A 16,032-nucleotide genomic window follows, 5' to 3' on the forward strand; every position below is an offset into this window, starting at 1 on the left:
GTGACGAATTCTTTCTTGATGTCTGTCAAATACACAGAGAATACAGATTGGTTGAGACGATCGAATTTATTGCCAACCTCCTTTTGGCAGTTGCAGCTAATATCACTTGGCAGTTGTGTCTCCTAAATAATTCGGTCCTGCCAATCGGACGATGGCAAGGAGGACTTACATGACATAAAGAGTTGATTTTGTCAATAAATAAATTCTGCTGTCACCTTCACATTCGATTGAGTTGATCAACCCTCGAAGTACATATAATCGAATTATAAAAAAAAATGATCCCGCTATCTAAATAACCCTACCAATATCCAATGTTTTAATGAGAGAAGTTCACTCTTTTTTTATTAAGTATTTTATTATTATTTCATTTTGTTAAATGGTATCATAGCATATGTACATGTAATAAAACGTATAATTATAGAATACATATGTATATATATATATATATATATATATATATATATATATATATATATATATATATATATATATATATATATATATATATATATATATATATATATATATATATATATATATATATATATATATATATATATATATATATATATATATATATATATATATATATATATATAAACGAAAAATATCGATATATGATATTAGTAGTCACATATAACAAATCCATTACCATTGACAATGATACGTATGATAATTTTATCCCGTAGCGTAGTTAAAAGATCTCACTGAAATCGGTTCAGATATATCCCCCAAAATTAGCTTTCGACAGATTTACACCCATATGAGCACAGACGCTAAAGTTTTACTCCGTTTTACGTGAAATTCTGCACAGAGTGTAGAACTAGCATTAAGGTATGCACGCCAAGTCTTAAACCGAACGGTCACAGATGTCATAGTTTCGAAATCCGTGCCAAATTTGGTGAAGGTCGGTTCAAATTTAAATATAGCTCTAATGTATGTTAATTCGAAGGGGGAAATATGACAAGTAAAGGGTGATACGGTCAAAATTTGGTCAATATAAACTTGACGTATTTCTTTCAATTTTGCATTTAAAAAACCTGAACACCCCTCATTTTGAAGGTGTGTGTATGTAGAATGTTGCTCCTATTTTGATTTTGGAATTCACTCTTCAGTTGTCAAAATGCCGTCCAAGCAAGAAGAGCAGCGTATCAAAATTTTGCTCGCGCATCGCGAAAATCCGAGCTACTCGCACGCAAAGCTGGAAAAATCGCTAAAAGTTGCCAAATCCACCGTTACAAATGTAATTAAAGTGTTTGGGGAACGTTTGTCGACAGCCAGGAAGTCTGGATCGGGGGGAAATCGAAAACCGGAAGCCACTGAGACGACAAAGAGAGTTGCCGGTAGTTTCAAGCGAAACCCTAACCTCTCTCTCCGAGATGCCGCAAATAAGCTGGGTGTATCGTCTACAACCGTGTATCGAGCCAAAAAAACGAGCCGGACTATCGACTTACAAGAAGGTAGTGACCCCAAATCGCGATGATAAACAAAATACGACGGCCAAAGCGCGATCCCGGCGGCTTTACACGACGATGCTGACGAAGTTTGACTGCGTGGTAATGGACGACGAAACCTACGTCAAAGCCGACTACAAGCAGCTTCCGGGACAGGAGTTTTATACGGCAAAAGGAAGGGGAAAGGTAGCAGATATTTTCAAGCACATAAAACTGTCAAAAATCGCAAAGAAATATCTGGTTTGGCAAGCCATCTGTACCTGTGGCTTGAAAAGCAGCATTTTCATTGCTTCCGGGACTGTCAACCAAGAAATTTACGTGAAAGAGTGTTTGAATAAACGTCTGCTGCCTTTCCTGAAGAAAGTCTTGTTCCGTACTGTTTTGGCCGAATTTGGCATCTTGCCATTACGGTAAAAAGGCCATGGAGTGGTAAGCCGCCAACAACGTGCAGGTGGTTCCCAAGGACAAGAACCCTCCCAACACGCCAGAGCTCCGCCCAATTGAGAAATACTGGGCTATTGTCAAGCGGAACCTAAAGAAGACCAAAAAAACTGCTAAGGACGAGCAGCAGTTCAAGGCAAACTGGCTTTCTGCGGCGAAGAAGGTGGACAAGGTGGCTGTACAAAATCTGATGGCAGGTGTCAATCGTGAGGTCCGGCAATTCGGATTTGGAAAAGCGAAAGCCTAACTTAATATTTTTCCTGAATTGTATACTAATTGAACTTGAAAAAGAAATTTAGTTTGATTTTTTAAATAAACGATTCCACCGATTTACACGCGTTTTCCCTTGACCAAATTGTGACCGTATCACCCTTTATACACATTTTACCCACAAGACTAAGAGTAGATTTCAAATTCTCCAAATCGGCTCAGATTTAGATAAAGCCTCCATATATATGTTTTTCCGATTTGAAGAAATATGGTCACAATGCCAACATTTTACACAAAATTTGTTTTACCCACATTGTAGTCTAACAGGTTGACTGATAAGTCTGACACATACGGGCCTGTTCTGGTTTTCACATACGCAAAATTTTTGCGAATTGGCTTTTTTGGCGTGTTCTGGTCATTCGAATTCGCAAAATTTTGCCGAATTCAAATCGGTTGTACTTGAGGTTGCGAATTCAGAATTGTAGTGCTTTTTTTCTATGTAAAAACAACAAAATATGTTTAATATAATAAGTGGTATAGTGGAAAATACAGTTAAGATTATATTTATAACAATAAAACCCACATCCGAAACTTATTTTTCGTAAAACTAATCATTTTCAAACAGTCCGTAATTTTAGAGTGACACTACTCGGGTAATTGGCGTAAGTATGCAAAAGATTGGTAACCCTGTAAACTAATTTGTAAATAATTGACAACTCTGAGAATTTCAGACACAACAAAAATGGCAGCAGGTTCGACGTAAGTATTTTTATAAGACTAATTTTTCATTTTTAATTCAATTTTTTTATTTTAGACGAAAACACAAAAACTTACAGCAGGAGGACATATTTCTCCAGTTTATGGATGAAAATCCGAACATCGCTAAAGGCTTTGTGAAAGGAGATCGCCTACACGCTGATGAGAAATGGGCAAGACTAACAGCGTCTTTAAATAGTGCTGGGCCACCAGTAAAAGATGTAAATAGTTGGAAGAAAGTAAGTTTTATTTAACAATAATAATTGTATAAAACATATACGATTAAGACTTCATTTGAATAGGTGTGGTCTGATTGGAAAGTAAACATTCGAAAGAAGTTGGCGCATAACAAACGCGAAACTTCTGCTACTGGTGGTGGACCGTACTCACAACTTGCCGTGTCACCTGTGGAAGACCGAATAGCCCAATTGTGCGGTTTATATAAAATGATTGATGGTGTAGAAGGCACCAAATCCTATGGTGTGTTTGAAGATAATGTTTGCGAGACGTCTCCCGACTCTCAGAAGGCGGTAAAAAAACAATTGCATTTTGAAAGTGACGAAAATGCTTCCATCAGAAGTCCAGAATACAAGCCAAAGCGCAGCCGTCGATCTCAGCCTTCTGTAGAGTTGGAAGATCTATGTACTGCTCAAAATGAAATGATGGAAAGAGTTGTCGATACTCTCGGCGAAGTTCATTTGGTTTTACGTGAGCAAAATTACATTTTTAGGGACATAAAAAATATACTGCAAAACAAATTTGGAAATTAATCGCATAAATAATTAATGAAATTGATCTCGTGAAAGTTATGTGTTGAATAGATAAAAAAAAATCCTTAAGATTTTTAATCAAACTATTTTTTTTTAAATGATTTGTGAACCTGAATTTGAGTTTGAAAAGAGTTTCCATGAAAGCTGCAATTAGCTTAGGTTATGTTTTTTTTATTTGTTTTTGTTTGTATGGAGCCTTGTTATGAATTCCTTATGGAAAAAAATCTTAAAACAATTGTACTTTCTTTTACTTTCTTTTAGTATAAAAAAGTGATCTCTAAGTATATTTAAATAAATGACAATATGTTCGACAAAATTGAATCTTTATTTTATTAATAAATGGAATTATATTTTCGTTATAAGGTGAGTATCAAGTTCGAGTTTAGCCGCTAAAATTGCTATTTTGTCACGGTTATTTTTCTTAAATAACTCAAAAAAGTTATAATTTTATTCTGCTTTTACAAATTTATTTTCGATTTCAGCGGCTAAACTCGAACTTGATACCCACCTATACATAATACTGCATTCTTACATTTAAACCAAGCTTTGAGCAATGCGATTTCTTATAGTAGAAGCTATTAAACCTTCTTCTTCTGTGGAACTTTCTTCTTCGTTTTCAAAATAAGGCAAAATAATAGGCACTGTTTCGTTATCAAAGAGGTCTTGCGGAATCGTTTTAAGCCTTCGACAAATATTGTGAAAAGCACAACACACGTTTATTAAACTGCATACGAATTTTGGGTCATAATGAAGAGTAGACTGCAAGCATCTAAATCTGCTCTTCAAAACACCTATAGTGCGCTCGACAATATTACGCGCTTCTGCATGTTTTTTATTAAATATATGTTGCATTGTACCATACTGTGCTCCTCTGTAGGGCGTCAAGACAAATGGTTCCAAAGTATAGGCAGAATCTGCCAAAACAAAACAATTTTGAATTCTTGATAAATAATTTCTAGCGTCGCTGTATTTCCAAATAAATGCATCATGGCATGCTCCAGGATGAGTGGCATCAATCGCCAGTATTTCTAAATTATAGTTGCAAACCTATAAAAATATATTAGATTTTTTACCCTGTCAGATAAATTCCATAAAGTACTAACCACCATCGCATTTAAACTAAAATAGCCCTTTCGATTCAAAAAAGTAGACTCGTCCTTTTGGGGCTTAACAATTTTTACATGCGTTCCATCAACACATGCAATTACACTAGGAAGTCGATATTGAGAGTAGAAGTATTCCTTGGATCTTGTTACTTCTTCATCTGTCATTTGCAATTTTATGTAATCACTGCAATAGTGGTACTCCAAAAGACCTATAACATTGTGTAGGATTTTAGAAAATGTGCTTCTGCCAATGCTAATCTGGTGGTCTTTTGCGATGGCCAATTGGTATGATCCGGTTGCTAAGAATCGAAGCACGGCTCCTAGTTGTATGTTGGGATGTATACTAGAGTTTAAGTGTGGTGCAATCGTGTCTGCTACCATTCGAAAAGTATCTTTGTCAATTCTAAACGACTCAATAAACCTACAAATAAAATAAATATAATTGTATCTATTGAAATCGAAAGGAAGCCTGATTTACTTACTGTGGTTCTAGTAATCCCATCATATTATTTGAACTTCTTAAGTTGCGATTTTTACGAATTGCATGAATTTTGCGTCTTCGTTTTATTTCTTCACAAGCAAATGCGTGAATGAAGGACATACATGTATTTTAAACAATGAATTCAGAAAAATAATTTTGTGAAATGTAAAATCAGCTGTTGCCTATCATCTGTTGCAAACAGTTTTGTGTTGCCATTTTTTTAATTTGAATTTAATTGTAAAACTCGCGAATGTGCGAACACGCAAATCTAATACGCGCGTTTTCAAATCACTTCAATTACGCGACAATATGTGAAAACCAGAACAGGCCCGATAGATGGCGTCGCTAGTATTCAAATGATTCGTGTTAAAATTTGACGTCTGTAAGTCAATTAGTTTGTGAGATAGAGCGTCTTTTGTGAAGCAACTTTTGTTATTGAGAAAAAAAATACGAAAAAAAAGGAATTTCGTGTTTTGATAAAATACTGTTTTCTGAAGTGAAAAAATACGGTGGAAGCAAAAACTTGGCTTGATAATGAGTTTCCGGACTCTGCCCCAGGGAAATCAACAATAATTGATTGGAATGCAAAATTCAAGCGTGGTGAAATGAGCACGGAGGACGGTGAACGCAGTGGACGCCCGAAAGAGGTGGTTACCGACGAAAACATCAAAACAAAAATCCACAAAATGATTTTGAATGACCGTAAAATGAAGTTGATCGAGATAGCAGAGGCCTTAAAGATATCAAAGGAACGTGTTGGTCATATCATTCATCAATATTTGAATATGCTCTGTGCAAAATGGGTGCCGCGCGAGCTCACATTTGACAAAAAACAACAACGTGTTGATGATTCTGATCGGTGTTTGTTAACTCGTAATATACCCGAGTTTTTCCGTCGATATGTGATAATGGATGAAACATGGCTCCATCACTACACTCCTGAGTCTAATCGATAGTCGGCTGAGTGGACAGCGACCGGTGAACCGTCTCCGGAGCGGAAAGACTCAAAAGTCCGCTGGCAAAGTAATGGCCTCTGTTTTTGGGGATGCACATGGAATAATTTTTATCGATAATCTTGAGAAGGGAAAAACCATCAACAGTGACTATTATATGGCGTTATTGGAGCGTTTGAAGGTCGAAATCGCGGCAAAACGGTACCATATGAAGAAGAAAAAAGTGTTGTTCCACCAAGACAACGCACCGTGCCACAAGTCATTGAGAACGATGGCAAAAATTCATGAATTGGGCTTCGAATTGCTTCCCCACCCACCGCATTCTTCAGATCTGGCCCCCAGCGACTTTTTTGTTGTTCTCAGACCTCAAAGGGATGCTCGCAGAGAAAAAAATTGGCTGCAATGAAGAGGTGATCGCCGAAACTGAGGCCTATTTTGAGGCAAAACTGAAGTAGTACTACCAAAATGGTATCAAAAAATTGGAAGGTCGTTGTAATCGTTGTATCGCTCTTGAAGGGAACTATGTTGAATAATAAAAACGAATTTTGACAACAAAAAAATGTGGTTTTCTTTGTTAGACCGGTGACTTATCAGCCAACCTGTTATGTAAAAATGGTATTAATTTTTTCAAAGAGAAAAAAAAAAAATCCGACTGAGCCAGAAAAATTTTTAAAAGGGGGCGTGGCACCGCTCTATTCCAACTTGGATGTATTCATACTGGGCGGTGCCACGCCCAATCATAACCAAGTATAGCCAAGGACTATTAGCAGGACAACAATGGTTATGATTGGGATTTTTTTAAATTTTTTAAAATTTTTGAATTTTTTTAATATTTTTAAAATCGCATAAGTAGTTTAATTAATCTCCATTTTTTGCGATTTTGCCTCACTGTGCGACGTACGATTTTAACGTAAGGACGAAGATATCTTAAATTCGCGTAAACTTTATTTCAATTGAAATGTATTTATTTTAAGGATTTTTTTCTTAATTTTCATTAAATTACGTATCCTACAATTCAGGTTGGGCAAACCATCGTATAACATAGAAGATATTGAAATACATAAATTACGAACAATATTTTTTTCTAGAAAAAAATAATTTAGTTTGTAAGCCCATTAGGACATGTGAGTATGACTTCTTTAGTGTTTGTTTTTTGAAATGTCCCTTCAATAAAAATTCGCACAATGACCCTCCCTTCTTAATCATTCCATATACCGACCAAAAATAGATACTCACTCTGAACATGACATGCGTTTAGCCTGATATTGTCCAATGGTAACGAAATAAAAGTGTAAACGTTCACGCTTATATTTTGTTCCTTATTCTGTTCTGGACATGTCTTTAGAGATGTTTAGATTGTATGTATCTGTATGTGTTTCACACGGCGCACACATCGAAAGCAATTTAATGTCAGTTTTAATGGTACTTGTAAATGGTATTATCGCACAATACGGCCATTGCAGTTATCTCCTACCCTGGCATTTGCCAGTGGCATGCTTTGCCATTTATGTGGAACAACTTGAGAAGAAGAAAAAAATTAAGTATAAAACGTAAGACTTCTAAATGCTTTTTGCACCTTTGAAGAGTTTAATAAACAAATTAAGAAAAAGTTTCCTTTATAGCCATGTTTTCTAGGGGGTTATCAAAAGTATGTAGCCTTTGAGGGAACATGTGTGATTCTCTTGACACAAATTAAGGTGACATATTTAAGAAATTGTTTTTTTTTTTATTGGTTTTTAATAAATTTCTAATAAATATTAGAAGAAAAATGTCTTCAATAGATTTCTTATAACTAAATTTCAGTGAAATATTGCTATTGGGCGATACTCTAAATTCAAAACAATCAAATTTCAACCCCTTTACACAAAAGTCGCCAGAGGGTTTGTTTTTACCCACAACAGAAATGAAATCAATATGTTCAAATATTATTAATCTAGGAATAATATGATTGAAGTGATATTTTTATGTTTAGTTATCTTATGTAAATTATTTGTATTGTTTTACTATGATTAAAATAAAATTGAATAGAAATTTCTTTGATTTTAAATATTTGAATATATCGGATAAGAGACTAGGATAACGCCATCTAGTGGTTTTGACAGTCAGCTGTGTGATATGTGTGTGGACGACCGCACTGAAAAAAAAGCATGCCCGGTTCCAAAGATTTTGTCTTTACTTTAAAAAATTTGGTATTGATTCCGAGCCAAAGAAGCGGAGAATACAAGTAAGGATACTTTTAAGACACAATTCTCTTTTAAATTTGGGTTTTGTGTACTTGCTTCTAAGAAGCAAATTTTAATTTTTCGCTTTCTCATCTTTTTTTCTTCATATGCAATCAAAGTCCTTTAAAAACGAGTTAACGACAACTTTATTTTCCAAATTAAGACTCGACTTCCAGTAGAAATTATTCAAGTAAAAAACTTCTTTAAAATAAAGTTTTGAAAAACATGTCCTATATTTGAACGATTTTTTGCTTTGTAGTCAAGATACAAAAAGACAACTAATTTAAAGACAATTTCATTAAATTTAAAGAATATTTCTGTATTATTAAAGTCAAGTTGACCTTAGCCCAAACATTTTTTCTTTCATGTTATGATACCCATTTTTAATTCAAATCACTTAATTATAAAGACAGTACGACTTCATTGAAAAGTTTATCGACTTTTGGACAAGGAAAAAAACTTTATATTAGAGAAATGCGTCTTCTATGCTAAGCAAAATTTGTATTCGTATTTTAAAGACACGAAATCTTTGACCTCACGACAATATTTTTTTCAGTGGGTCTGTAGCTATAAAAGGAGTAGCGAGACAAGAAACTGAGCAGTTGGTTTGCGATCGCCAAAGAGGTAAGCAGTGTTGTCAGATTAGGGGATTTTCCCCAAACTGGGGATTTTTTCTCGTGCTTGGGGATATTTTTTCACTTTGGGGATCCGACTGGGAATGGCGTTGTGATTTGGGGCTTTTTCTGGGGATATTTCCACTTTTAATCACAGTATAAAATTTGTTATAGAACGTGTAAAAGCGAAGTACAATAGACTTTGCAAATTATTCCTCTCCAAATAAGAGGTACTTCACAAACTTTCTATAGAAGTAAAATTTTGACAAAATTTTTTGTAGAAATAAAATTTTGATAAAATATTCTATAAAAATAAAAGTTTGATATAATTTTCTATACAAATAAAATTTTGATAACAATGCTATAGAAATTAAATTTTGACAACATTTGATATAGAAATAAAAGTTTTAAAAATTTTCTATAGAAATAACATGTTGACACAATTTTCTATAGAAGTAAAATTTTGACAAAATTTTCTATAGAAATAAAATTTTGACAAAATTTTCTATAGAAGTAAATTTTTGACAAAATTTCTATAGAAATATAATTTTGACAACATTTTCTATAGAAATAAAATTTTGAGAAAATATTCTAAAGAAATAAAATTTTGAGACCATTTCCTCTGGAAATAAAATTTTGCCAAAATGTCCTATGGAAATAATATTTTGACAAAATTTTCTATAAAAATAAATTTGTGACAAAATCTTCTACAGAAATAAAATTTTGACAAAATTTTCTATAAAAATAAAATTTTTACAAAATCTTCTACAGAAATAAAATTTTGACAAAATTTTCTATAGAAATAAAATGTTAACAAAATCTTCTACAGAAATAAAATTTTGACAAAATTTTCTATATAAATAAAATTTTGACAAAATTTCATATGGAAATAATAGAAATAAAATTTTGACAAAATTTCCTATGGAAATAATATTTTGACAAAATTTTCTATAAAAATAAATTTTTGACAAAATCTTCTACAGAAATAAAATTTTGACAAAATTTTCTATAAAAATAAAATTTTTACAAAATCTTCTACAGAAATAAAATTTTGACAAAAATTTCTATAAAAATAAAATTTTTACAAAATCTTCTACAGAAATAAAATTTTAACAAAATTTTTTATAGAAATAAGATTTTGACAAAATTTTCTATAGTAGTAAAATTTTGACAAAATTTTCTAAGGAAATAAAATGTTGACAAAACTTTCTATAGAAATAGAATTTTAAGCAAATTTTCCTATAGAAATAAAATTTTGAAAAAATAATTCTTGTTTGGATTTCCTCCAATTTTTGGTAGATTGGTTTTGGCTGGAATAGTATAACTTTCTGAAAAAAACTCCGCAATTTTTATTGCAAAACACACATCGATTGTAACAATTGACGAGCTAACAGACTTGCTGAAGTCCTTATCTAACATATTAAAGAATTCGATATTGTAAGATTGTTTTTATTTTTCATAGAATAAAATTTGCACACATACAATAATTATATGAATTTTTTTCTTTGAGGATTTTTCATGGGGAAAAATATTTCAGTTGGGGATTTTTTGGGGAAATTATTTCGAAATTTTGGGGATCTCTCTCAAAAAAAATCTGGCAACCGTGGAGGTAAGGTAAGAAGATGCGGAGTAAATCTCAGCTTCAAATAAAATTAATAAAATCCTCAAAAGAGGATCTTCCACCCTGCGCAGTTCGGCCAGCGAAGTATAATCTTCGTCTGTCACCCCTCTCCTCACCCCTGGTGCAGCGAAGTATAATCTTCGTCCGACACCTATCTCCGCTCCGACCCCTTCATAAGCGAAATATAACTTCGCCCACCGATCTGCAACCCCTGACTCTGGTATCCAACTTCCCCTGGGTCATCAGTTCAGGAAAACGTGCCCGTATATCCCAGCGCCGCGAGGAGACACTATCAGTGTGGAACGAATATATTAGTGACTATGTTTAACATCTCTGTGTAATTATTGTGTTTAAATTTGTGTAAATAAATAACTGTTTGTGACTGTAAAAGAAATAATAAGTTTTTTCTTTCTCTGGCAGTCAACTATAAATAAATGGTTTGTAATGGCTCGCTGAGTCTTCCCTGGTTAAAAGTGATAAAACATGTCGTTACAAAATAAAGGACGATTTTTAGCTACTGTCTTTTTCGGCAACAATATTTAAATAGCTTATGTAAATTTTTTTTGTTTCATAGTCCAACATCTTCCGTGTTCTGTTAAAAAAGTTTATTTCGCGTTTCTTATCGAAAAATAGTATTTTGGGACAAAGTTCAGGTTTTGACTCAATGGTTACGTAAAATAGCAGAATTGTCTATTTGGAGTTAGAATCAGCCAGAAACAAAAGCTGCTAATACACCCAGCAAAAAAGTGTCGCCAAAAAGTAGTGAAAATGTTCTTTTTGGATCCAGAAGTGGTTCAAAATTGGCGATCCGAATTCAGTGTTGTGGATGTGAATTAACAAAATTGTGAAATTTTGCCAAATAAAAAATTTATATAATTATTTATGATTTTTATGCATTCTAATACTTGACTGAAACGTGTGACACCAAATAGTTTAAAAAAATCAATTTTTCTGGAACGAATTTGGCATTTTGTTTTTTTTTTTGAAAAATTTTTTTAAATAATTTGTATCATTTTGTCAACCCTTACTCTCTTTTTTAACCTATTTGAAACAAAAATTTATAATATTACCTATTACAAATAAGAACAAGTATATACAGCAGTAAGTTCGGCCGGGCCGAATCTTAAATTTCCACCACCATGAATCAAATATAACAGTTTACTTTGAAAACTCTTCGTCGCATCGGGTTACTTGATAATATATAGCATTTTAGGGGGTTTGATGAGAAATCTTCTCCCAAGCAAATCATTTCAACCAGTACGCTTCCCCAAGAAAAAATTTAAAGATTCTAGCTATGAAGACCAGATCAGATTCTGGATTTATGGGAACCAATTTTGTTTGAGTTTTAGAGAAATCATAAACATATCGTGTATATAATGAAATAACGCCTTGATTTGAAATCTTAAATCTGTAGATTTTTTACGCCATTATTTAAATAAATACGATGAGTAAAATTTTACTTTCAGTTTCAAGCAATTTTCATGATCAGTGCGTCTGCTATACCCTGAAAGAAGTGTTCTGAGGAACGAAATTTTAGACAAGCAAAGTTTTCTTTTGACACAAATTTTAGAGACAATTGTTGAATCGCTTATCAAAGATTCGGATTAGTTTGCTCTAAACGAAATACTTTATACGAAACGGGAATTTCGTTTGTCTAAAATTTCATTCCGGAGGAAAATATTTTTTCTTTAGATGTACCCTCAAGAAGTTAAATCAGTCTATATCGATGCCATGCCAAATGGACCGGTAAAAATAAATGCGAAAGGGGAATTTCGTTTGTCTAAAATTTCATTCCGGAGGAAAATATTTTTCCTTTGGGTGTACCCTCAAGAAGTTAAATCGGTCTATATCGATGCCATGCCAAATGGACCGGTACAAATAAATGCGATACAGATTTTTGCGGGTCTAAAATGTCAGTATATTTACATTTTTGTGCAAATCGGATAAAAACTATGGTTTCTAGAAGCCCAAGGAGTTAAATCTGGAGATCGGTCTATGTGGAGGCTATACTAAAACATGGGTCGACACACGCCATATTCGGCTGGCCTATTTATGGTTAGCCGGATTCCAGAAGTCCTAGAAATAAATTCGGGAGTTAGGTCAATATGGAACTATACAAAAACATGGACTAATTCCACTTTCAGAAGAATTGGGTGAAAACTACGAATTCTAGAAGCCCAAGAAATAAAATCGGCAGATCAGTCTATATAGGGGCTATACAAAAACATGGACCGATACGGACCATTTTCGACACACCTCTTTATGGTCGTAAGATATGTCTATATTTATAATTTCCGGCAAATTGGATAAAAACTACGGATTCTAGAAGCCCAAGAAATAAAGTTGGGAGATCGGTCTATATGGGGGCTAATACCAAAATATGGACCAATAGGTAGCATTTGCGACACACCTATTTGTGATCTTAAAATACCTCTAGATTCAATTTCAAGCAAATCGGCTAGAAAAAATAGTCTCTAGACGCCCAAGAAGTAAAATCGAGAGATCGGTCTATATGGGGGTTATACCAAAAAAATGGACCGATACACCTCAATTTCGGCACACATATTTGGGGTCCCAAAATACCTCTAGATTTCCAATTTCAGGCAAATCGGGTAATAAATACAGTTTTAGAAGCCCAAAAATAAAAATCGGGAGATCGGTCTATATGGCGACTATACCAAAACATGGACCGATACGGACCATTTTCGACACACCTCTTTATGGTCTCAAAATACCTCTAGATTTCCAATTTCAGGCAAATCGGATAGAAAATATAGTTTCTAGACGCCCAAGCAGAAAAATCGGGAGATCGGTCTATATGGTGGCTATACCAAAAATGGACCGATGGGCACCATTTTCGACACACCTCTTTATGGTCCCAAAATACCTTTAGATTTCCAATTTCAGGCAAATCGGATAGAAAATACAGTTTCTAGACGCCCAAGCAGCAAAATCGGAAAATCGGTCTATATGGGGGCTATACAAAAACATGAACCTATACGAACCATTTTCGACACACCTCTTTATGGTCCCAAAATACCTCTAGATTTCCAATTTCAGGCAAATCGGATAGAAAATACAGTTTCTAGACGCCCAAGCAGCAAAATCGGGAGATCGGTCTATATGGTGGTTATACCAAAACATGGACCGATGGGCACCATTTTCTGCAAACCTCAAGTACCTCTAGAGTTTCAATTTCAAGCAAATTGGATAAAAACTTCGGTTCTTACCGATACACACCATATTCAGCACACCTATTAATGGACGTAAAATATATCTAGACTTCCAATTTCAGGTAAATCGGAAACAAATTGCAGTATCTAGAAGCCCTTGGTCGGCCTATATGGAGGATGTACCAAAACATAGACCGATACACACCATATTTGTGGTCGTAAAATACTTATTATAAAAACGATTTCATTAATGTATGTCTAAATATATATATTTTTTTGCAAATTAAACCAATGTTATATAAAATTAAAATGTCTAAAAGCATTAAAAGCAATCTCCTACTCTCCTTTAGCATGAAGCACTTCACATGCTAATTAAATGAAAAACACACACACATACACAAATTGTACATCCGTCAAAGAGTATTGCAGATGGATGGATAAGAATCACGTCGGCAACATGTTTGTCCACATACACAAATATTGTCAAACAAACACTTTGCTTTGGCAAACCCCTTTCAAGCAATTGAGATCAAGAACCCTCATCAGTATCATCTTCAATGATAGGTTCTTCAAGTGAAAGGCATCATCATGCAGTTCGAGCTGCAGCAACAGCTTCAATAAATTCTTCCTCTTTCTCATTATTATCCACGTCTTCTAATGCTTGCTTAGTTGACTGTAAATGGAGAACTAATGCCAAAGCACTTTGCTGCTTTTTTCATCACTCTTTTAACTTTACCTCTTTTCGGTATTGCATTTTGTGCAAGAGCGAAATGAAAGAAGAACTGCAAGCAGAATATTCTTGGCCATATAGATTGAAGTGTCATTGTGTTCAAATATTGTTGCTCTATACCAAGTGCGATTGAAAACTGTTTCAAGACGTTTGTGATTATCTTTTGACTTGAAATGGTAACAATTTGTGGGTAAAATGAGGAGGGTTAAACAAACTATTATATAAAGCACATTTTGAGAAAGCAGTCAACTAAATGGAAAAACTAAGTGGTTTAGAAAAATATACAAATTCTTTGATATTTTCATAGTAACATAAAAACGGAAAGTAGAAGAACGAATAGCCATGGATTAAACGGACCGGTGAATAATTTTAAAAATTAAATTCTTACAAGAACATTTCAAATGATATGCAAAATAGGGTTATTTAGCCTTTCGTCCCAAACATTGGTGTAGCAAGAGGGTGATGGGGAGGGGCTAAGGCCCCCAAGAAAGATTTTATAGATTTTATAGGTAAATATTTTTGGTGGCCATACCTTTGAATTCGAGCATTACTATAAGTATATACGGCCGAAAGTTCGGCCAGGCCGAAGCTTATGTACCCTCCACCATGGTTTGCGTAGAAACTTCTAAACACTGCCATCCACAATCGAATTTCTTAAGTTGCGGTAACGCTTGCCGATGGCAAGGTATATCAAAACCTCCTAACACCGTCTTCTAAATTGTATGTAAGTCCACACGTGGTATATATTAAATCAAAAAAGTTCGATCAAATACGTATATAATTCACTTTGACAAATTTTTCTATAGAAATAAAATTTTGACAAAATTTTCTATAGAAATAAAATTTTCACAAAATTTTCTATAGAAATAAAATTTTGACAAAATTTTCTATAGAAATGAAATTTTAACAAAATTTTCTATAGAAATGAAATTTTGACAAAATTTTCTATAGAAATGAAATTTTAACAAAATTTTCTATAGAAATAAAAATTTTAACAAAATTTTCTATAGAAATAAAATTTTAACAAAATTTTCTACAGAAATAAAATTTTGACAAAATATTCTATAGAAATAAAATTTTGGTAGATTATTTTTGGCTCGAGTGGCCACCATGATTATGAACCGATATGGACCAATTTTTGTGTGATTGGGGATCGGCTATATATAACTATAGACTGATATAAACCATATAAATAAAATTTTGACAAATTTTTCCGTAGAAATAAAATATTGACAAAATTTTCTATAGAAATAAAATTTTGACAAAATTTTCTATAGAAATAAAATTTTGACAAAATTTTCTATAGAAATAAAAATTGTAATTGCTTTGTTTTGGCCAAATAGGCTTAGAATTACATGCTCTGAATGAATAAATAAAAAAAAATAAAAAACAAAAATTTTGACAAAATTTTCTATAAAAATAAAATTTTCACACAATTTTCTATAGAAATAAAATTTTAACAAAATTTTCTATAGAAATAAAATTTTGACAAAATTTTCTA

The 16,032-nt window shown here is 33.3% G+C and overlaps 2 protein-coding genes across 2 annotated transcripts in view; one reads left to right on the forward strand and one right to left on the reverse strand.

Moving 5' to 3' along the window:
- Rdl (Resistant to dieldrin) overlaps window positions 1–16,032 on the reverse strand; it is a 162,249-nt gene that overhangs the window by 104,830 nt on the left and 41,387 nt on the right. The window lies entirely within an intron of this gene.
- LOC142234438 (uncharacterized) lies at window positions 2,845–3,757 on the forward strand. The gene is made up of 3 exons (XM_075305570.1): window positions 2,845–2,864; window positions 2,920–3,100; window positions 3,164–3,757. Exons 1-3 carry the CDS (start codon window positions 2,848–2,850, stop codon window positions 3,629–3,631), a joined length of 666 nt encoding a protein of 221 aa, XP_075161685.1. The 5' UTR covers window positions 2,845–2,847; the 3' UTR covers window positions 3,632–3,757.

This window comes from Haematobia irritans, chromosome 4 (genome assembly GCF_050003625.1).
Source record: "Haematobia irritans isolate KBUSLIRL chromosome 4, ASM5000362v1, whole genome shotgun sequence".
In the NCBI taxonomy this organism is placed as follows: Eukaryota; Metazoa; Arthropoda; class Insecta; order Diptera; family Muscidae; genus Haematobia; species Haematobia irritans.